This window comes from Desmodus rotundus, chromosome 7 (assembly GCF_022682495.2).
Source record: "Desmodus rotundus isolate HL8 chromosome 7, HLdesRot8A.1, whole genome shotgun sequence".
NCBI classification, from domain to species: domain Eukaryota; kingdom Metazoa; phylum Chordata; class Mammalia; order Chiroptera; family Phyllostomidae; genus Desmodus; species Desmodus rotundus.
The window spans coordinates 61,752,171-61,776,103 of NC_071393.1; the positions used below are offsets into that span (position 1 = coordinate 61,752,171).

Consider the following 23,933-nt stretch of genomic DNA (forward strand, 5'->3'; position numbering starts at 1 on the left):
ATAAACACATGCAGAAATCTTTAAACTATTCATCAATCCCCTTAGGCCTTTTCTTTAGAAATAGAGCAATAGGTAGAAACATTAGGACATCTGGATAGCCAAAAGTGGAAATTTTTTAAAAAGCACTTTTTATGTATGTAAAATTGTTTTTGTAAAAACAGGATTGCTACATTGCATCTGTGGAGATAAAATACGATTGATTGCTTGTAGCAGAATCAGTGTTTCTAGAAACAGCTTTGCTAGAAACAGCTTGATTGGAAATGCAAAACACACTCTCGATTTCCCTCCCCCCGATTTTTTGAAGTTACCCAGATGGGTGGTCATGGGATGAAAATAGCAATATTTATTTAGCACTTGCTGTGGGCCAGGTACCATGCTAAATATATTACATATGTGTTCACTCTGATTAAAACCATCAATAGATAGTAATATGCATTTTGGGGGGACAAGGAATCTGTTATTCAGAGAAGTTGTAGACTTTGCCTAACCTAATAGGGCAAGAAGGAGTTGAAACAGAGGTTCAAAATAAAATCAGTTTAAAATAAAATCCATGCCCTACGAAGTACCATGGCATGCTGCTTCTTAACACCAGATTACTTTGTTTCTTGCTGAGGATAGTTTGCTTTTTTATTGCAGCTGTTCTTATACAATACTGAGTTACATCGAAAGTCTATGGCGTTCGTGATTTGTTAAAACTTAAGACTTTTAAGATCCCTCCCATATTATACATCCTCCCACCTCAGTGCCCTTGCACATGCTTTTTTCTCTGCCCGAATTCTTTCTTTGCTTTTTTTTTTTGCCTACTTAACTACTTCAGGTTTAATCTGAAAACCTCAGCTTGATCATTATTTCTTCAAGAAAGTCTTTCTTTCCTTTGCCCACTATTTCTACTATAAGTTTTTTATAAAATGTACATTTTTATTGTAAAACCTATCACTGATGCAATTTTATACTATGTATGGGTTCTAAATAGCAGATTCATTATCTCTTTAGAAATAAGAAAACGTAGTGAACTGTCTGTCTCCTGTCCCTGATGACTCACCTGAATAGTGACAGGTTGGTTGTAACTGTCATTTGTTTATGAGCTCCTTCTGAGCTAGGCTTTGGGTGAGAGAAACTGAAGACCCTCAAGACTTGTTTCCAGCACTCAAGAGACTAACAATCATATTGGAAAGATGTGGCTAAGAAATATGAAACTATTACAGAGCAACCAAGTCCAGGATGATACATTTGCTTTTATTTTTTCCAAGGAATGGTTTCTTATCTTAGTCTCTTATCTATATGTTGGTATATGAAAGCTGAAACAGCTTAGGGTAAGGTAATTCTCTAATATAATATAATTAGAGAAGCAGAAAGAAGCTTTGAGGAGATGGAAGACCAAAAAAGATGAAAGGGAGAAAATGAGAATTGCTGTATGCAATGTGTTTCAGTAATGTCCCATCTTGCTGCTTTTAAGATTCTCTCTTTGTCTTTAACATTTTCCATTTTAATTATGATGTATCTTTGTGTGGGCCTGTTTGGGTTCATCTTGTCTGAGACTCTGAGCTTCCTGGATTTGTGAGTATTTTTCCTTCACCAGGTTAGGGAAGTTTTCAGTCATTATTTCTTCAGATAGGTTCTTGATCCTTTGCTCTCTCTCTTCTCCTTCTGGTACCACTAAAATGTTGTCCCAAAGATCCCTTAAACTATCTTCATTTTTTTAATTATTTTTTCTTTTTGCTGCTCTGATTGGGAGGTTTCTTCTACTTTGTCCTCAAAATTCCTGATTTGATTCTCTGCTTCATCAACCTACTCTTTGCTCTTTCTAGTAAATTCTTTATTTCAGATATTGTATTCTTCATTTCTGACTGGTTGTTTTTAATGGTTTTTATATTCTTTTTTATGCTTACTATCTTCTTCTTAAAGTTCTTACTGATTTCACCCATTCTTCCCCCAAGTTCCTTGAGCATCCCTATAATCATTGTTTTGAACTCTGTATCTGGTGGACTGCTTGTCTCCATTTCATTTAGTTCTTTTTCTAGGGATTTCTCCTGTTCTTTCATTTGGGGCAGGCTTCTCTGTATCTCCATTTTGGCCACCTCTCTACATTTATTTCTGTGTGTTAGGAAGAGCTGCTACATCTCCCAGTCTCAGTAGGGTGGACTTATGTAGTAGGTGTCCTGTGGGCTCAATGGCACAGTCTCCCTGATCACCTGAGTTACGCGCTCCAGGAATGTCCCCTATGTGCATTATGTGAGTACTCCTGTTTGTAGCTGAGTCTTGGTTGCTGTTGGCCCATCCGTGGGTGGGGTGGCTGACTATGAGGGTTAACCCAGACCCCAGTGTATGAGCTATTGTGCAGGGATTGACCCCATGAGTCACAATCTGCCCCACCAGGGTTTGGTGCCAGCCAAGATCTCCCATTGGGTGTGCCTCTTGTGAAGTTAATTGTGTCATGCTCTATTGTGGTCTGAAGCCCACCAGCAGGTGTATTGTTTCTGGAGTCTCTAGGGAGGGACTGCAGTGTAGATCAATGTCAGATGCTGTCTGTGACTGGCCCTGGGATACCTGTTAGGAGATATAAAGTAATTTACAGTTTATTGCTGCTTCCACTAAGCCTGAGTGCATGTGGGAGGGGCCAAGCTACATACCAAGCCTGACTTCTAAGGCACCCTGAGATCTGCCTTCTCCTGCTGGCTATCTGTTAGGCTCAGTGACTGAAAGAGCCTCTGGCAGTAGGTGAGTTGCACCAAGTAGGTTCTGAGTGAGTCAGCAGGTAGGGGGCAAGTGGTATGCACCAGGTTAATAGAGATTCAAACTCGGCACCAGTGCTGGGTCTAAGGCCACTCAGGAAAAGTCCCAGGGTACATCAAGGCCAGCCACGACCCACCTGGGGCCTACAGACTTTTGTGGTGGGGCAGAGTCTCAGGGAATCATTGAGGTGAGGCCAGTAGAGTTCATTGGGCTAGAACATTAACATTTGGTCTTGTGGAGGGAGGGCTCTGCACAGCGACAGTGGCTCCAGGTGAAGCATGGGGCAGGGGTGGGTGGGGATAGGCCTCCCAAAGAGCCTTCCAAGAAAGTTTCCCCTGTGGGCCCAGGATGGCCACAGCCAGCAGACTCCTTCTCAGAGCAGGGCTTGGCAAGGTGGGGCTACAGGGAGTCTGGAGGGTGGGGCTTATATATCACCCACAGGCTGACTCAGCATGGAGCGGAGTGGTCAACCCAGGAAAAACAGCATCTGTGGGTGATGTGAGAGAGGGAGTCAGCACAGAGACAGTGGCAGCTGACCCTCTAGCCCTCTCCCGGAAGCCATACAATCCAGTCTCTCCCTGTATAGCTCCAGTCTGCTCTGAGCCACTGTCCCTCTGCTGGAACACAGGGTTAGTGGCCACGAAAGAGATTTTATATGCCGACCACTTATGAGGGTGCTCTGCAGGGCTCCTAGCAGACTCCTGTCTCTTCCTGGCAGATGGAATCTCCACCAGATGTTGTTATGCAGTCTCCTTTTCTAGGCACTGGTGTTCTGGGACGGGGAGCCCAGCATAGGGTTGAGACACCTCACGCCTCAGAGGGGACCTTTGCAGCTGAGATATACCTTCTGATTCACAACTGTAGTCTGTGGGTTTGGGACCAGAATTTTTCATGTCTCTACCCTACCTACAGGATGTGCTTCAGCAGATCCTTGCATATAAGACTTCTGTTTAGCTAGTTTTTAGTTGGTTATTCAGGTTGATTGTTCTATAATTTAGTTGTAATTCCAGGTTGGTCCTGGGAGGAGGTGAGTGTAACTTCCACCCTCTCAGTTGCCATCGTGGAACTCCAGTTCTGAATGCCGGAGGTCCAGGATCAGGAGCCAGCACGGGCAGTTTCTAGAGAGCGCCCTCTTCTTCCAGGGCTCTAGGTACTTTGGCCAAAGATATCTTTGCTGTAAACCCATGTTTTCCTTTTCTATTCTAGAATAGTGATTTAAAAGTCTGTGACTTGGCTTCCAGATGAACTATAAGGTATTTTTCTATTCTATAGTTTCCTGATTAGACTTTAAGGAAAAGAAACCAACTAAGTGCTTAGGGTTTCCTGTTAACTATGTGCAAGAAAATGGCAACACTAGTAGTTCTTGGGGAGCAAAACTTACTTTTTCCCTGTACTAAGCTTTTCTGCACTGAGCTCCTTTTTAATATCATGTATTATTTACTACTAATAAAAATAATTTAAAAAACAAATACATTTTAAAATTTAAGTAGACAAAACATTTTACTTGTTAAACCACTGCCCTCCCTTATAAATGTTTACATCCTGTTCTTGCTCTTTTTTATGACCTTGCAATTAGTGATTTTTAAAAATAATAATTCTTAGGAACAGTGGGAAGCGGAACAGAGATACAGAAGGTTTTGATGGTAGAAATTGCTATTTATTCTGCAAATATTTGTAACTATCTGTTACAGGTCCTGGGCTGGGTACTTCCTCTTTTCTCTAACTTTTAGAAGGCTTCTTGTGTAAATACACAGGCATTTTTTTTTTCTTTGAGAGTTCTGCATGCTTAGAATGCTTCCCATAGATAAGTGGTGGTCTGTTCTCCGTGAATTCAGCAATGAGCTCACCTTCAGGGAGAATCATCCAGGATACTGAGGTAAGTCCCAGGTATTTGGTTGAAGCAGAAACTACATTGATGACCTGGCTGCAGGTGAGATAGGAAGTCATTGTACTGTATGATGTGGGCAGGGAGGGTTGGGGGAGGGAGTAGCAATCTTGAAATAGATCTGCAATATTGAGAAACTAAGAGATAAAGAGGAAGAGTTTTAAAAAGGAAGGTGGTAGAAGAGAAGTGGCTGGCAATAGAAACTGATTCAGGGACATTTTAACTCACTAAATTGTTGTATTACCCAAAAGCTGATTCTAAAGATTTGTAAACAGAATGCTGAACACATGAAAATAATGGTGTACCGCCATCTAACACCCTGCAGAGCACAGGCTAGGGCAGGTAGGCCCCAAAACTTAAGGGAATGCCAAAGAACTCAGTAATCAAGATAAATATTTTAATACAATATTGAAAAAAATAATGCACTAATGTATGATGAAAAACATCAACATTTAAAATAAAGACAAAGCTAGTATGTCCGGCTTTTCCTTTTTCTTCAGACTCCAAAAGGCCTTGGGCAGGGCACTGTTAGTGACCCTGCAGAAACTTCTTACTCAGGTACTTTGTTATTAACGATGTTTCCCAAAAGTTAGTCCTCACATCCTCGTTTCACGTCAGTGAAAACTTTTCTCGAATGCCCCAGCGTTTAGCCGTAGCTCTCTTATGTCTAAAAACCCATTTCCCTTAGTAACCGGCAGTGCTTTGATGGCAATCTGAATCATCTTGGATCCTTTCCAGTTCCTTCCCAAACCACAGTGGCCACTCAGCACAGAAATCACAGACTGGCTGGTTTAGGGGTTGAACAGGGGAAGAACCCGGATATGTTTTGTTTGGTACAAAGTTTTTTTTTAATTGAGTTTATTATCAACATTTTACAATCAGAATGTTTACATGAAAATAATCTAAATCTCTCATTTCTTGGAAAATTAGAAAACCTCGCAAAAGCAGGCCTAAATTTTTCCATGATAGCAATGGGCAATTTAGAGCACAGCAGCTCTGCCCTTTAAGCTCTGTCTAGTTCGCCACCTCCTACACGGTTCACTCATTTACGCTGCCTGCCAGGCCCCATGAGCCCTTTCAGTTTGCGACATAGGCATGAAGGTGCAATGGCTAACACCCAATTGGTGGGTTCATTCGTTCTCTTCTGGAGAATAAATGTTTTCTTAGTTGTCCTTTCGAATCCAGTCTTGCCCGGACCGGAGGCTTACAGAAACCGCTCACCTTTCTAGCGGGCAAACTTCTCACAGCCCATGAAACTTGCACTGCGCCCAGCACATTATTTCTCCCCGGCCCTTTGCTCCAGAGCCCCGTCCCCCGCACAGAGCCCTCCCTGGGTCCCCCACCGCCTTCGCTCGGAAGCCTGGAGGTCAGGTCCCGGCCCCCCGCCGCAGCTCCCGGTCCGGAGGCGCCCGGGCTCGTTCGCGGCGGCACTGGGCATGCTCAGAGATGTCCGCGGGGGCCGGTTCGCTTCCCCGGCGCTCGCACTCGGCGGCCGGTGGGCGGACGAGCGGCTGCAGCTCGAGCTCGGGCGCCCGGAGTTGGAGTTGCCGGGAGTTTCCCCCCCACCCCCCTCTCTTCGCGCGCGGCAGCCAGAGCCAGCGCGGGAGCCACGAGAGGCTGCCAGCCAGCACCCTAGTCAGTCAAGCCTTGTCCGGAGCCCGGCACGGGGCAGCCCCCGGGAAGGAGCCTCGCCTCTGGGACGCGTGCCCCGCGCTGGCACTGCCAGGGCACGAACCGGACTGCACGGTAGGGTCTGGGGAGGGGAGCGGGCGGGCGAGCGGTGGGGGGGGGGGATGCGGCTGCAGCAGCCGCAGTGATTGGGGATCCGGGCTCAAGGTCCGATGCGGGAGGCTGGGGCGGGGACCCCGCTGGGGTCCGGAGGAGTAAGCAGGCTCCCAGATAGATGCTTTCAAGTTAGCCGGCGGCAGGATAGGGGACTGCGCGCCCCGCGCCGCTGCTTAGAGCGCGCCCAGAGCGATTCGGGTCCCGGGTTCCCCCCACCCCGAAACCTGGGACCTGGTGTGCGGGCAGGGTTGGGCGAGCCGCGGAGCGGAGCAGTTTCCTCCGAGAAAGTTGACAATGGAGCCCTTGTATTGTCATTGTCCCCGCGGTACTAAAGTCCTGAGGGTGCGGCCCGAAGCCCCCAGTGTGGAGGAGCTGAATGGGTCGCTGCGCCCCTGGGCTGAGCTTCTCCACCCCGCTGAAATCCACGAATCACCCAGAGCTTCGCTTCCCTGGCGTCTTCTAGGAAGATCATTCCTGCCAAAACCGAGGTAGGATCTCCGGGCGGGCACGGCTCCGTGCCTGTAGGGCGCTTATTAGGGCGATGCCCTGTTCCCAACCTCAGACGTGGCCGAGGGCGCCGAGTTCCCTCTTAGCTCTGGAGGTGACGCGCGCCGGAATGAGCCTCACACACATGCTGGGGCAATGTGGTTGGGGTAGGTGGCCAGCCCGATTTTTCCTCCAGCCTTTCCATAGTTTTACAGCACCCTACCTTTCTTACCGACCTCCCCGCCCTCCGCCAGCGTTCATCTTCGCAGAGACAGGGCCTCGCGGAAGGGCCAGGTGGAGAGTTTGTGTGGACATACTGTTCCTTGGGAGAAAGCGCCTGGGTCTTATTTTGCCTTGGGCTCCAACCCCAGGACTTCAATTCATAAGGAACCCTCTCCCCTTTCTATTCTTCTTCCTGTGGGGCTGAGTGGGAAGTATCACTAGTAGGGCCGATGGGTCTGCAAAGAATGTCCACCTCATCCCAATGGTCTCCTTAAGATCGTAATTCAGGGGACTCCAGGACCCTGGAAACGGCAATGTGTGGATTGCGCGGGTGTGGAGGATGCTGATGATTTCTTTTGGCTCCACTTTTTTCACTTCTTGTTTTGAGTTTTGGGGTTTGGCCTGCACGCGAGTCAGAGCTGTGCTGTCATAACCCGCGGGGGAGCGGGGTGGAGGAGCTTTAGCCAGGCAGTGAGCTGCTGTTCGCCTCGCCTCTGAGGCTGCTAGTGGGAATCGGTCCAGAAATGATTATGCAGGCAAGAAATATGCCTCTCTTTTTTTTTCTTTTTTGGCTGAACACCTAGGCTGTTGGGTTTGTGTGTTAAGTTCTTAAAGGGGCACCCACAAACTGCTTAAGTACCACGTTGTAGAGGCTCACCATTTGTGCTTCATGTTTTTCTGTGCTTTTTCCTAGGGGTAATCTGTTTTGGGGCACAATTTCAGATGTGGGAATCACCTGGGGTGGGCACATAGGTTCTAGAGCCAGACAGACCTGAGGTCAAGTTGCAGCTTTACAGGGGATGACTGTGCTGGGAGACAAATTGTTAGGCTCTCTGAACTTCGGTTTTGTCTTCCGTCAGATGGGACTAATAGTGACTTTATCTCTTTTCATTGCAGGGTTGTTGTGAGACTTGGGTGAGATCATGGAAATGACAGATGCTAAGAAAACTTTGAAGCAGTATTCATGTCTTACTGTATCGGTGCCCTTCACTCAGTTTTTTTTTTAATTTAACCAATTTTTTTTAAATAATAACAAGACATTTAAGTCTTCTCTGCTCACTCCTTACCAAGATATTTAGTTGCTAAGGTCTTTGGAGTAGCTATCTATCTTTTTGTTCTCTTTCCTTAAGTTCATCTTCTTTGATGCCCCAGTCCTCATATTTATTTGCAGATAGCAGCATGGTGCAGATTAGGAGACAGGGTGGGATTGACTTATCAATGTCCAGAGTCCTAGTCCCTGGTTTCAGATCCAAGGTTGATGAACATGTCAGCAGACCCTCGGCTGGAGGTCTGGCTTGGTTTCTATCAGTGACCTTGAACTAAGGACTCAACCCCTCATTGGGGAGATCTGGCGCTGAGGTAAACAGTCAATGCAGAGCAAAGGCAAGAACAGGTGAGATTGTCTTTCACACACTCAGCGAAGGTTTCCTGACCCCCCACCCTCTGCATCTTCCTGATCCCAGAGCAGTGGTTCTCAAACATGAGCATCAGAGCCACCTGGACTACACCTATAGCATCACTGACTTACAGGGTGAGGAGAGTAAGAGAATGCGGTTTGTTTGGGAATGCCATTTTAGCATATCCTCTACAGAGACAGAGTGTTTCAGGAACTTGCCTAAGGCATTTTGTATTTCTAATGACTGTGCCACTTACTATTGTCCAGTTTTAATAATTACGATTACTCTTCAAATTAATCGACTTTACACACAAAAAAGATAAGATCTCCCCTCCTTTATGTACTGTAAAGCATTTAGTCTTTGGTTTCTAGGTCACTCTTAGAGTAGACTGAAATTGGTGATCCTGATATTGACAAAGCCACAACTACCCCACTTTCTTTCTTTGGGGATCTCAGACATTTCTAGAGAGGAGGTTGCATAAAGTTCTGGCAGCTTTAACCTTAAGACTGAAGAACTTATGAGCAAGTTTAAAAAGAATTGCAGTGTGGTGTCTTTCTGAATGGACAGCTTACCCAGGCCTCGGGGGAAGTGAAGTGCACCTCGTGACAGATGTCCCGTCGTGATCAGATTTGGTGAAGGCCTTCCATTCCTTCTGGGGGATGGTGGAGTTGGCAGAAACTGAAATGCTTTCTCACTCTTCAAGGGGGCGGAAGGCCAACTTTCAGGGGCAGCTGTGCCACACCAGTGCTGCTTGGTGTGATTTAGTTTATAATCAAGCACTTTGTGGGCACAGCCCAGTCTTACGCTATTCTCCTTGTCCCCTAAGCTATGGCCCTGGGCTGAGAGCTGACCATGACCAAAGGGCCTAGACTGTGGCATTGATGCTTTGTATCAGAGAGGCTTCCGGATCCTGCTCAAGTCAGGAGGATTCCTGAGATGACTTCCTAACACAGGCATAGGTTTATGTAGCCCCCAAATGGGCTAAGCGTTAGAGGAGGTCAGTACTTAAACTAGTCTTGTGTTCCAGATGCCACATGGAGTCCCAGATGACCATCATGCTTTATCTCAGTTTTACATTTGTGCTTTTATTTTTAAAATGAGTAGCACTAGAGACACCTATCAGTAAATCAGAAACCTATTCGAAAACTCAGGTGTAGCACTTATGTTTTAGTAGATAAACTGCAAGGCCCATGCCTCTCTTCATGACTCTTTGGGTTGTAAATCTTAACCTTTAATAGCTAATTTAAAGTGGTTTTTGCCTACTTAACATGAGTAGGGAACATTTTTGTTTTAAACTTCTCCATGACTTCATGTTTATATTTTGGGTGTTACCCCTACTTTTAACTGCTAGGACTTTTGCCAGTGTAAAGGAAGCTTTTTCCCTTATCGCTGTTGTTCACTCTTCTCAGCACATGACCACGTGATATGTTTGCTCCCTTGGCTAAGTCTGTCACGAGGCGTCATTAGGATACTTTATTTCTCTTTGGTCCACTATTGTCACTGTTCTCCTCAGCCTTGCTACCGGGAGCTTTTTAACTAAAACTTGGGTTATACTGTACTCGCTCAATATACATTTTTCACACTTCATCATTTTCCAAGTTCAGAAATCCAGATGGCTCTTAAAATTATGAACACAGTTAATGTATGGTTTCTTTTTTCTTTTTCTGTCATCTGACATGTTAATAGACTGAATTCCAATGGATGGCATTCTTTTGGGGTAAAACAAAGCAAGTTTGGTTCCTTACCCCAGCAGAAAATATGGTTTCTACTCAGTGCTTTCCAGCTGGTAAAATTGAGCAGCAATTCAATGAACTCAGCAGTTTCCACAGTATGTCGGAAGAAAGACGGGGTGGGTGTTAATAGGTGTGCTTTTATAAAGGGCAAATCGATTTGGAAGCTCTGCCTATTACATTTATCCTGTCTTAGAGATTCTCCACATGTGCGCCATCACATCGCAAACTCTGAGAAGTACTGCAGCTAAAAATATCAGCAACAAAAACCTTGGTCGTATTTATTCAATTAAATGTTTCCCAGAACACAGAACATTTTGAGGATTTTTGTGTATCTCTTAGGACTCCATTACTGAATTGGCACATTCAGCAATTCTAGTAAGTTCTTTAACACCATCTGTGGATGGGGAGGTTTTACGTAGTATATCATTAAAGTAAAGGGCATTCATTAAATATGGATACTAATTGATTAATTGAACTCTCTAGGTGCTTACTGTTTTATTTATTTATTTGTTTGTTTGTTTTGTTTTTTCATTTCAGAGTAGAGAGAAAACATTCTAAGCTGTGGTGGCTAAAAAATTCTCCATGGAGCGGCTAGACTAAGAAAATGTTGGACGATGGATGACACTTTTGTAGAGGAAAAGGGGTGTTTTAGTTTGGTGCTGTAATGCAGCGGGAGTGTGAAGACTTGTACTTGTGCCTGCTTATAAGTAAATTTATGAGCACATAAGAAAGGACCATGACTAGCTCAGTGAGACGGAGTGAACCTGTGGTGGTCTAAGAACCTGTTGTTAAGGTCTTTTCTTGATTCTGTAAATTCACTGAGGGAGCAGACGAGTGACAGTGACCACAGGATAGCTGGTTGTGGATGAACAGGAGGGCGGGCACAACACTCAGATTGTAAACAGGGAGGGGTGATGCATGAGAATGAAAGGGAGACAGAATGTGTTTGTAGGCAGTTAGAAGGTAATAGTTCCAGGTACAGAGAAATTCATTGAAATGTAGGTCCAGTTGAAGAATGTTGGATATTTGGGGAAAGAGTGTTTTTGGAAGACCCCCACGAAGAGGGGTCTTAACTGGAGTTTCAAAATATAGCAAGAAAAAAGAACTTTTACAACTTAACAATAAACGAGAAAATAACCCACTTTAAAAAATGGGCTTAGGATTTAAATAGACATTGCTTCAAAGAAGATATACAGATGGCCAATAAATGCATAAATGATGCTCTACATCATTAGTCATTAGGGAAATACAAGTCAAAACTACAATGAGATAACACTTCACACCCACCGGGATGGCTTTAATAAAAAATATATAATTACAAGCATCTGTGAGGATATGAAGAAATCAGAATCCTTGTACCTTATATTGTGGGTAGGAATATAAAATGATGCTGCTACTTTGTAAAACAGTAGTTCCTCAAAATGTTAAACACAGAGACACTTCGTGACCACTTCCACTCCTTGATTTATACCCAAGAGAATAGAAAACATACATTCATGAAAACACTTGTACACAAATTGTTCATAATCGCATTGTTCATAGTAGCCCAAAGGTGGAAATGACCCAAATGTCCATCACCTGATGAATGGATAAACAAAACATGGTACATTTGTACAATGCCTTGAAAACATGCTATATGAAAAAAGACAGACACAAGAGGTACATATTGTGTAATTCCACTATGAAATGTCCAGAATAGGCAAATTCATGGTGGCAGAAAGCGCATTAGTGGTTGCCAGAGGCTCAGGAGAGGAAGGAATGAGGAATGACTGTTGATTGGTATGTGGTTTCTTTTTTGGGGTGATGATATATTCTGGAATTAAATAGTAGCGACAGTTACACAACTTTGTGAAAACTATGAATTGTACACTTTCAAAGGGTGAATTTTAATGGTGTGTGGATATCTCAATTAAAAAAAGTAAAACAGCAAGAAGGCCACTGTGGCTGGGGAAAAAGGAGAGTAATAAGAAAAAAAACTTGTGAGAGAGAGCCAGGGTATCAATTTCAGGCCCAATTTTCTGCTCTCAGGAAAAAAATACCTAAATAATAATTACTTTCTCCTTGTTTGTCATTGGGTCTCCTAGGATTCTCCTTGTACTCTTTCACTCAAAGATCCTTCCCCTGAATTAAAAGGGTTTTGTTCTAAGTTGCTCAAAGTCAGTGGGATATTTTCATGACAAGTGCCTTGTGATCTTCAGATCAAAGTGTGTTCCCTCTGGAGACTGATTCTATAATTCGACTTCCATGTAGTGACCCACCAGAGGACAATAGGCAGTGTTGACTGGGCAACTTCTGTTTAGCTTCTCCCTTAAGGTTTGACTGTGGTAGACGTTTTAGTGTCATCCCCTAATTTGTTTATGGAGCTCTGTCAAGGCCTTTTAAAAACATCTCTGTATTAAACAGGGTTCACACGGTACTGGGCATTATACAAGCAATGTATTCAGGTCCAGGAGTTGTGATATACCACAGGAGGTTTAATGCCACTGGAGTTGAGGCTGCTGTCCCCTCGGTAGAGATATTTCTTCTGTTTTTTGGCCACATATTGTATCTGTGTCTCTCTACCTCATGGGCAGGAAGCACTTGGGGATCTTGTTAAAGTGCTAATTTGGCAGACCTGGGCTGAGGCCTGAGATTCTGCGGTTTTAACAAGCTCCCGCTGAGGTGGATACTGCTGGTCCATGGATCACTCAGAGTCTGAGCTCCAACAGTATGGAGAAGATGGCTTTGGGGTAGGACAGAGCTGAATGGGAAAGGTGGCTCCACCACACATTTGCTGTGGAACTTGGGCTAGGTAATGAATATCTGGGCCAGTTTTCCTGTCTGTAAGATCCAAGTAACATCGAGCTCTTAGAAAAGTGTCTAACATGATGATGCACCTGGAATGTTAAGTATTTGCCTTTTTTTTTCTCCTCATAAGGACTACAAATTCCATGACAAGGACAAAACAATTAATATATAAAATAAAGCCACAGGTTTTGAAGAGGTTTGGATTTGTGTGGGTGAGATTGGGGTGAGGAGAGGATGTAGGGGAAGTGGGATAATGAACCCTAGTCCTCAAGGCAACTTTAATTTGTTTATTGGTGCTCAGATTACCACAGTTTTTTTTTAAAGATTTATTTATTTATTTATTTAATTTTAGAAAGAGGGGAAGGGAAGGAGAAAGGGAGACAAACATCAATGTGTGGTTGCCTCTTGCTCACCCCCACTGAGGACCTGGCCCACAGCCCAGGCATGTGCCCTGACTGGGAATGGAACCATCAACCCTTTGGTTTGCAGGCTGGCACTCAATCCACTGAGCCACGCCAGCCAGGGGAGATTACCATTGTTTTAATAAAGTCACTGTGCTAGTCTCAGCTGAGTCTGGATAATTCTTAGTCAAGATGTTGGGTCTTTGTTTTCATGCAGTTAGCTTCTGTTTGACCAGAAGCACATCTGTGAGCTGCTCCATTGTTGCTGTACTTCCTTGGTGGGGTGGTCTCAGCCCATCCCTGCCTTGCTGCCTCCCCCTCTCCCTGACATTTCTCTCTTATGAAGACCAGACAAGTAAAGGAAGCTAAAATGCAAAACATTGAACTTCATTGGCAACGTGAGATAAGTTTCTAGGGATGAGTTTGAAAATATTTGCTTCATTGTTGACTTCAGAAAATCTGGGCATTTCATTAGTTTACCTTCTGTGAATCTGTTAACCTTGGATAGGTTAAATTGAATTAGGTTAATGGGGAGCAGCCAGAGGAAGAACTGGGCACTAAATCCTGGCACTGTCTGTAATTCTCCCACCTGGAGCCTGTGTAGCTTGCCTCACAGAGCCTCAAGCTTCCCTCGTTGCCATTTGGAATTAATAATCATCCCTGCTGGGCTGCCTCCTGGGGTTGATGTGGGGCTCCAATGAACAGCATTGGTGAGGCCCTGCGAGCTCTGGAGGTTGCACCTGTCTGTAACATCAGCTCTGTCACCCCTCAGTGTGGCTTGGGTACTTCTGTCCTCACAGGGTTACACAAGGTGAGTTGTTAACTTTTGTTCTGCTTCTATTGCCTTTTCCTCACTTGAAGGAAGGAAATAAAGAGATTGTGTTTGCATTTCAATTAAATGGATGGATCCTCTTCACTTTCTTCTGGGGAAAAAAAGAAACATTATTTTTAAGATTTTAACAAAGCCACAAGTGCAGTAAACCAAACTAGTTTCCAGTCTTCATTGCCTGAAATTGATTGCTTTCCTAAGGGTGGTGACTTCATCTTGCCAGGCTCTGTTCACCTTCCTGTTTGACCATTTTTTTGTTTGTTTGTTTGTTTTTGGTAGATTGGCAGGTGTGGGTCTTTAATGACTAATGACTTTGAATGAAACAAGATGATTCACTTTGTTACCGTGCCTGGGCTGAGCATTTAAACTGATGCAGGACCCGTGTGGAATAATCAAAGATAAGGTATTCAGGTGGAAGCTTAACTGGCTGGGCCTCACTGGCACTGGCTGTCCTTCCAGAAGGTGGAGGTGGGGCTGTCATGTGGAAGCAGGAATTATGTGATTTCTGAGGTGAGTGAATGCATGTGCTGCAGTGTCCTCACCTTTTATAACCACTGCTGGTAACTAACTGTGGTCACAGAGAGTGCAGATCAGTGAGCTGTCCTTTGTTTTGAGACTGCCTAGGAATATGTGGCCTCACACAGTCTACGGCGAAAGCCAGCACTATCTATTAGTTAAGAAATTACTGTTATTCTTAAATATAATCTACCCTATCATTAAGGTAGCAATAAGGAAGCTGTGCTGCTGCTGAGAAGGATCTGGGTGTTCCTGAAGTAAGTCCTTTAAAAAATGAAATCCTTATACTAATAGTTAAAAAAAATAACTACCTTGATGGTAGAAATTTGGCACTTATATAAAGACCTCAACGCTAATAAAATGCACGTTTGACCCAATTTCACCTTTGCAGAATGAGATTTTTTCTTCTTAATCAGAGTTTTTTCTGACATTGCCAACCACCTACCCACTGGTCTACCTAGTGGTTGATTTTTAGAAACTAACAGGGAATTCTGAATTCAGGTGCCTTATGTATAATAGCCCTTGCCTTCAAATTCTATTAGACTGTGATTGTTTCCAAAGGAAGGGATATTCATTTGCATATCCCTAAGGTCTAGTATGTCTGCCATATAGGAGAGAATCAATAAAAATATGTTGAGCTGGATAGCTACTTTCTTCTGGGATTTTCCTCCACTGCCTAGTTTATGAATTTTTCTGTCAGTATATTATTTTTATTATTTAACATTTCCCTAGAGATCATTATGTGCTAAGCTAGCAAGCAGTTCTAAGCACTTTACAAATACCGATTTCTTTCATTCACCCAAGTGTCAGAGGTGGGAACTGTTACTTTTCCCTATTTCACAGTTGAAAAAACTGAGACAGAAAGGTCAAGTGAACTGTCCAAGATCCTGCAGCTGGGAGCTGAACCTGGGTGCTCCAGTTTCAGGGTTCCTGCTCTCAACAGTAAGGTGGGCTTAGCCTAAGTAGACTCCCCTTCCTCACTGCTTCAGCTCTCACATATTGCCCTTCTTTCACTCACCCTGGCTTTCCTGAGTCACAGAGAAATAGGACCAGACGTTTCTGCTCATCTTCCCTTCTTTCCATCTCCTTTGTCCTCTGCCCCCATTCTGCCCACCTTCAAGTTCCAGAAGAAATACAAATACGACTCTTGAGTTTGGAAAAATAGAGTTAATATGTAGAGCATCACAGCTCATTGGTACGGGCCCACGCTTGGGGTGCAGCCATTCACACAGAGGCTGTTTAGAATGAACTCTGTTATCTGGACAAGGCTGTGACCTCCAGCCCTGGCCTCTGAGTTTGCTGGATACTGGGCTGTATGACTTGGGCCCGTGCTCCTCAAACCTTCCTGTGCACATGAATCACCTGAGCATCCCATTGAGGCACTGATTCTGATTCGTGGGGTCTGAGGTGGGGCCTGGGATCCTACATTTCTAACCGCTTCCAGGAATGCCAAGGTTGCTGGTGCTCGGCCCAAAACACTGATGGAGTCCTGAGTCTGTGCAAGGTCATGCCTGCTACTCCAAGTGCTGTCTTGCCCAAATAGGCCTAATCCCTAACCTAGGACCCAGAGCAGGACATAAGAAACACATCTAAAGAGACAGACATTAAGCAATTGCAAGTTGCATGAAACCAGTCAAGGAGAAGCTGCTAGTGGAATAAGAGCAAAACTGAGAGTAAAGGTAAAGAAATTGTGGTGCTTTCAAAATGAAGCATATTTATTATTCCCCAATGAGAGTAGAAGAGGAAAGGTGCTCTATTTATGATGGAAAGTTTATTACAAAGCAGCTCTAGGGATACAGCTGTGAGAATAAAAGTATAATAACTCCTGCTTGACTTGAAATTTCACAAAGAACCTCTGCTACTGGCCCCTAAGATTCTTGGAAGTAACTTAAAGTTCCTCAGAATCTCCGTAAGTCTCCTTAGGTCCTCCCTGCTTTCCAACTCCATCCACTAGAATATGTGATAATGTCCTAAGAGTCAATATTGGAATACCAGTTTATGGTTTACAAAGTATTCTCATTGTATCTCATTTGGGTGACACTGTGTCTCATAGTTACCCAACTGTTTTTTTATACATGAGGGTAGTGAGGCCTAGAGAGTCTCAACTCCAGGAGAATCACGGGCTCATAAGGGACAGAGTTGGGGGCAGACATGGGCGAAGGAGCATGACCTGGTGCCCCTTGCTCTTCATATGAGGCTGGCTGCTTAAATACATTTATGCCAATGGGCAGTTGAACTGGTTTGCCCTCTTTGACTTTTCACAAGACAAGGCATCTAGGTAGATTTGCTTTTTTAAAAAAATGATGTTTCTTAGGTTTAACCTGCATACAGAAACACAAATTACATGTGTGCAGCTTAGTGCATTTCCACTCCATGAACACACCCATTCTTAACACAGATCAAGAAAGGGCCACCAGCACCCCAGAATCCCCCTGTGCCTGCTCCTTCCGGTTACTTCCTTCTCCCTTGGTAGCCACTGTCCTGACTTCTGACCCCACATATCACGTGGCCTGTGTTTACGTTTTATAAAAACAAACTCATACTTCTGTATTCTTTTATGTCTGACTTCTTTCTCTCAATATTGTGAGACTCATCCATAGTGTGCTGGATTATATGCCATTGTATAAACATACCGCAATTATTGGTTAGGGCCCTTTGAATTGTTTCCAGTTTGGGGCTATTATGAATAATGCTGCTGTGAACATTCCTGTGTATGTGTCTTCTGGCTCACAGAAGTAAGTGTGTGTTTTTGGTGTGTGGGCGTGTGGGTGTAATTGCCAGATCCTATGATGTGGATATGTTCAGCTTTACTAGGTAGGGCCAGCCAGTTTTCCAGTGTGGCCGTTCCAATTTATATTCCCCTCTGGTGTGGATGAAGAGTGCCATTCATCACTCCATAATCTCGCCAATGTTTAGTTTAAATCATTTAAGTTTTGGCTATTCTGATGTTTATACAGAGGCCTTTCATTATGGTTCTAATTTGCAACTCTCTCATCACCATTTGAAGCTTAACATCTTTGCATGTGTATATTGCCATTTGGATGTCCTCTTTTGGGAAGTGCCTCTTCAGGTCTCTTGCCTATTTTTCAATTGTGGTGTTTGTTTATTTTACTTTTGAAAACAAACTGAGTTCCATAGAAACATCTATAAAAAGTCCATGAAATCTGTATTGATGGGGGTGACCTGTCAGTGATATCCGATTGCATTCTGGAGAGCCCCTCTTCTAAGAGGCCAGCAGGACAGAGACGTGCAGAGGTATAAAACCCTTACCAGGGAACGGAGCTCCAGGGCATGTGGTCCAGGCGAGTTGTAAAGTTGTGAGGTCACCTGGAAGCTTAAAAGCGCTGAGCCTATAAATGTGCTTGTCTTTTATGTAAGTCACTCTGGAAGACTGTAGACCAACTCCAAAAGTATTGCAGAAAACATTTTTGGAATTGCTTTGAGTATATTGTTCTGGATATTTTTAGTTGATTTCAGAATGAGCTTTGAGCATGTATTTGGTTTTGGAGAAAAGCAAAAGACCTCTCAGAACCCAATGCAGTGAATAAAGAGGGTGCTTTCTGGGTGATTTAAAAACATGACATTATTTCTAAGGCTTGCCTGTAAAGGGATGGAACTTCCTTTCTTGAGTTAAGTGTGAAGACCTTAGTAAGGAGGAAGAAGGCACTGCATGAGAAGACTTCTTTTCCTGTTGCCTTTTAGACTTTATAACTACCTATGAGGCACTTACTGTTGTGAATATTCCACTTCATAGATGAAAAGTAAGAGATTTAGAAAGAGAAAGAGTATGATTTAGGAGTGAAACCTAGTGCCTTTTCCCTACCCTTCCTCACCTCTGACAGGTGTTGAAGGAATTACAAACCTGTTGCAGCCAGAAAAACGTGCAGGTAGTGAAGGCCCTCTCCTGTTGTAGACCCCCGGGAACTGGGGCATTCTGCCTCCTGGGGCTCTGAGGGGGGGAGGAGAGCCCGGAGTCAGGCTTTAGGGCCCCACTATCTGGGTGCAATTTAGGGCTTTTCTGTGGCCTGCCTGGACTCATAGTCTGACCCAAAGGTCTTACGCTGTCTGTTCTTTTTTCCTCCTGGCAGGCAGCTACTCAAGAAATACTCTAAATTGCGTTAACGAATATTAACACGCTGCAAATTGTATTCAGCGTAGTAAGTAGTCTCTTTCCAGATGGACACATGTATAAAATCTGACCACTAGGAGCAGAACATTGCTGAATTCTTTAATACTCACTCATTCCTGACCTTAAAAGAAAATCACTCAGTCGTTTTCTCTTAAACACAGGGGCTTTAATGGCTTGGGTGTCTACTAAAGACCTTCAGAAATAATCCTTGAAAAGAATGCCCTGGGCTGGTTGCTTTCAGATAGAGCCTGGGGCATCCAGCTGCCCCAGGCAGAGGGCTAGGCAGAGACCCCAAAATACACTTCACCATTGCAGAGGGCTTGTTCTCACCCCTCCTGTGGGACCCAACAAGCCGGCCCTCTTCCACTCAGATTGGGAATATTGTCTAAAAGCTGAGTACATAGAAAGCAGAAGCTACCACCTTTTTTCCCCCCCCGCCAAAGCCATAGCAGAGAAGTGTTTGGACTTCTCTGGAGACTGTGGAGTAGAGTGGTTTCTTTAGTGGTTTCTTCATTCTTAGCACCTTATATCCTGCACAGCCTTGGCCACTAGGGCAAAGCCCTGGGTTGTGGATAACCAGATAACCTAACCATTTCCTGTACAGATTAGAATTTTATTTCATTCATATTCACAGTCTTTCCTGGGTAAAATAGGTGCTTGAGATAAAATGGGAGGACATTTTAATGAAAACCTCCTTTGGTAAGACATTTATTTTCTCACCACATCTAATTTCCTGTAGAGGATTCTGGAGCAGGAGTGAAGAGCCAGGGGTTACTAAGGAGCAGTCAGTTTCCCCAGTGACTGTGAATGCCCAATGAGCCACCTTACCTGTTTTCTTAGCAGACTGCGGTGTCCTGCACACATGTGCGGTTTGTACACTTCAGGTTTGGACTTTGCTGGTGGACATCTGAATTTATTACTCACCTCCTGCCAAAAGAAAGGCACTTATAAATAGTGCTTTGTCTTTTGAGTTTTACAGGGCACTGAGTAAACACAAGATATACATTGTGAAAGAGCAGTAAAGGACTGCCCACATCCTTAGTTTCTGCATGGGTGTAACTAATGACTAGTTCCTGGTGTAAGTAGGACATGGGTCACCATCCCACTGTTATCTCTGGCAGAGCCACAGTAAACACTGTCTCGCTGTAGGTTGCTGTGTTATCTTACAGGTACAAGAATCTAAAGTTCTTTTTTCCTGAGAAGTTGTTTATTTTTTTTCTCTTTTTTAAATAAGCCTCTTGGATTGGGAATAAGGAGCTTGATTCAGTAAGCAGACGACTTGAGGCTTCCTTAACCTGGGCTCAATTACGCCCATGTGGTATGCCAGTGCTGCCACCTTTTCATGGGTCCTCCAACTCTGTTAATGAGGTTCTGTCATTCTCCCTGTTCCCTGTATAAGGTACAGATAAGTTGCCCCTTGTTCCTAGGGTCCACAGTTCAGGGTCCACTGTCATTCTCTGTCAGGCTCTTGACCACACACCATGCTCCACTGAGGCAGCGAGTGACCAGAGGGCTGGGCAGCCCCTGGGGCTACTCCTGCGAAGCTGACTATCAGAAGAGGGAAGGTCAGACATTTGTTAGTAGGAAGACTATCACTAGGGGCAGCCCCTGTGTTTTAAATGTGCTCCACTTAGGTGAGTAGTGGGGAAATTCACTGTAGCAGGTTTCAGGGAGAAATGGATTTTGAGAAGATATCTAGTGACATTTAAAGAGAGGGTGCCGACCTGCACTCTGAGAAGGCTTCTGTAGAGGTGAGGTGGTATTTGTCAGGGGTTCTTAAGAGCAGCTTTACCTAGAATAGCAGTTTCAATAGGTTTGTGAGTGTCAGCAGCCCTGCCTGCCATGTTTCTATCAAAGGCAAACAGACAGGGCCAAGCTCCTTCTAGGTGGAGCCCTACTTCTTTCCTTATTTATTTTAGCCTGGGAGAAGAGAAAGGACAGATAAAGTTATTGTAGTTCCACTTCCCTTCCTCACATGGGCACCGACAGTGTCACAGTGCCATGCTGGGGTGAAGGGACCTGGAGAAATTGCCAGGAAAGACCCCTTGTAAAAGGTAAGAGGTCCAATTGAAAATCCTCCAGGGGCCATTTATCTGCCTCTTTGTCAGGCCATCTTTTCCATTTTGCTTTGTATTGATCTTATCTCTGTCTTCTCATTCATTCAACAAAAGTGACTACTACTATGTGTAACCAATTACCATGGTGAGCAAAACCAGACAAGGTTTCTGCTTTTATAGAATAAAAAATCTGTACACAAAAATGATTGCATAAAATGTAAAATGACAACTGTTCTAAGTGCTTGTGGGAGAGGTAGATATTTGAGGGGATTTGGCCTAGTTAAAATCAGGGCAGCCTTCCTAAGGAGGTGATGGTGAGCAGCAACGTGAAGGATGAGTAGGAGTTAAAGAGGGAGGGGATGGCATTACAGAGGTGGCAAGACGTGCAAAGTCCCTGTGGTGAAAGGGGCCATGGTGTGAGTAAGGGACAGAAGAAGGCCCCTGTGGCTGAGAATGTAGAATAAAGGATATGAGATAGTCTTTTCCCAAGAGTCATGAGGGCTTCTGAGCGTGGGTTTGATGTGATCAGATTGACAATGTATCACTTGGGTCACAGTGAAGAAAACGGATGAATGGGTTGTAGGGGTCTAAGAGGAGATGTGGGTGGACTAGTATGGAGGTTTTTGTAGTAGTTCAGGAAGAAATGATGATCAGCAGACCAGAGAGGTAAAGATGGAGAGATGGGTGGCTGCTTTGAAGAACAGAGAGTGGATAACTGGGTGTGATGACTTGGAAGTACAGGGAGAGAAATGTGGAGCAGGGCCTACTCCTTGGTTTCTGTTCACACAGCTGGATGGTAGTAGTGCCATTTTGTAGATGTTGTCATGGCTTTCCGAGTAGACTATACAGGCCCTTTGAGAGCAAGATACTTTTCTAATTTCATTTCAGATCATCACAGTGCAACCTATCTAGTAGATACTCAGCTTTTGTTTATTGCATTATTTGAATAGGAGGGGTTTCTTTAGAATGATTCCGTGTGTGCTTGGTGGGAAGTAGCAGTTCACGTACCACTTAGTGTGACTGAGGCAAGAGAAAAGCTCCACAGTTGGAGAAGAACCCCACAGGCATTTAGACATGCAGAGACAGGCCTTTAATTTTCAGTAAGCATTTCTAGTTGTTTTGAACCTCTCAGCACTTGAAAAATCTATATTTTTTCATTTATGCTAGACTCAACTGTAAGATGGACCTAGTGACACCAAACTTTTGGGGTGGCTGTGGAGGTTATATTTGATCATTTTGTGAACTATGGAGGGTTTTACACTAATTGAAGGGATCTGGTCATCTGTGCTTCTCCCCCCAAAGTCCTCCCCACCACTACTGGGCATTGTTGCTCAGAGGGCACCAGCCATGTGATGACAGTTGACTCTTGGTAGATGAAGTATCTCTCTTGGATAGCTGCTCATATATAGGTAAACAAATACCTGTGTTTCTTTTTTTCACCCAATCCTTCTGTAAAGTGATTAGTCCATGGGTGAGTTTTTGATTGATGTGACTCTGTTGAGTGGTTCCAAGACGGAGGGTGAGATGAGTAAAAGTAAGATCTAGGTGTCCTTTTTTTTTTTTTAATTTATTGATTATGCTATTACAGTTGTCCCATTTCACCCCCCTCACTCCACTCCATCCTGCCCACCCCTTCCCTCCCACATTCCCCCCACTATAGTTCATGTCCATGGGTCATAATTATAAGTTCTTTGGCTTCTACATTTCCTACACTATTCTTACCCTACCCCTGTCTATTTTCCACCTATCATTTATACTACTTATTCTCTGTACCTTTCCCCCCACTGTCCCCCTCCTGCTCCCCTATTGATAACCCTCCATGTGATCTCCATTTCTGTGGTTCTGTTCCTGTTCTAGTTGTTTGCTTAGTTTGCTTTTGTTTTTGTTTTAGGGGTGGTTGTTAATAACTGTGAGTTTGCTGTCATTTTACTGCTCATATTTTTATCTCCTTTTTCTTAGATAAATCCCTTTAACATTTCATATAATAAGGGCTTGGTGATGATGAACTCCTTGACCTTGACCTTATCTGAGAAGCACTTTTTCTGCCCTTCCATTCTAAATGATAGCTTTGCTGGATAGAGCAATCTTGGATGTAGGTCCTTGCCTTTCATGTCTTGGAATACTTCTTGCCAGCCCCTTCTTGCCTGTAAGGTCTCTTTGGAGAAATCAGCTGACAGTCTTATGGGAAGTCCTTTGTGGGTAACTGTCTCCTTTTCTCTTGCTGCTTCTAAGATTCTCTCGTTCTGCTTAATCCTGGGTAATGTAATGATGATGTGCCTTGGTGTGTTCCTCCTTGGGTCCAGCTTCTTTAGGACTCTCTGAGCTTCCTGGACTTCCTGGAAGTCTATTTCCTTTGCCAGATTGGGGAAGTTCTCCTTCATTATTTGTTCAAATAAGTTTTCAATTTCTTGTTCTTCCCCTTCTGCTTCTGGTACCCCTATAATTCAGATGTTGGAACATTTCAAGATGTCCTGGAGGTTCCTAAGCCTCTCCTCATTTTTCCGAATTCTTGTTTCTTCATTGTTTTCTGGTTGGATGTTTCTTTCTTCCTTCTGGTCCACACTATTGATTTGAGTCCCAGTTTCCTTCACATCACTATTGGTTCCCTGTACATTTTCCTTTGTTTCTCTTAGCATAGCCTTCATTTTTTCATCTAGTTTTCGACCAGATTCAACCAATTCTGTGAGCTTCTTGATTACCAGTGTTTTGAACTGTGCATCTGATAGGTTGGCTATCCGCTGCTTAGTTGAATTATTTCTGGAGCTTTGAAATGTTCTGTCATTTGGGCCATTTTTTTTTTTTTTTTTTTGTCTTGGTGAGCCTGTTACTTAAAGGGGCGGAGCTTTAGGTGTCCACCAGGGCGGGGTAACACTGGTAGCTGGGCTGTGATGCTGTACGTGGGGGAGGGGCCGAGAGGGAACAATGGTGTGGCGCTTGCTCCACTCTGCCAGATTTTAGTCACTCCCTCTGCTA

At 44.1% G+C, this 23,933-nt stretch overlaps 1 protein-coding gene across 6 annotated transcripts in view; it reads left to right on the forward strand.

Moving 5' to 3' along the window:
* Positions 1 to 5,636: 5,636 nt before the first annotated feature.
* STXBP6 (syntaxin binding protein 6) overlaps positions 5,637 to 23,933 on the forward strand; it is a 288,123-nt gene continuing 269,826 nt past the window's right edge. Inside the window, exons 1-2 of one of the 6 annotated variants that reach the window (XM_053928010.1) lie at positions 6,232 to 6,364; positions 6,738 to 6,891. Coding sequence is in view for 3 of the 6 variants with exons in the window: in XM_053928008.2 (XP_053783983.1) it covers positions 5,869 to 6,364 (496 nt within the window). In the remaining 3 variants the exon portion in view is untranslated. Of the gene's footprint in view, positions 6,365 to 6,737; positions 6,892 to 7,036; positions 7,057 to 20,823; positions 20,958 to 23,933 lie in introns of those variants that run through there. The other 5 variants (XM_053928008.2, XM_053928007.2, XM_053928009.1 and 2 more) reach the window with 5 other exon arrangements.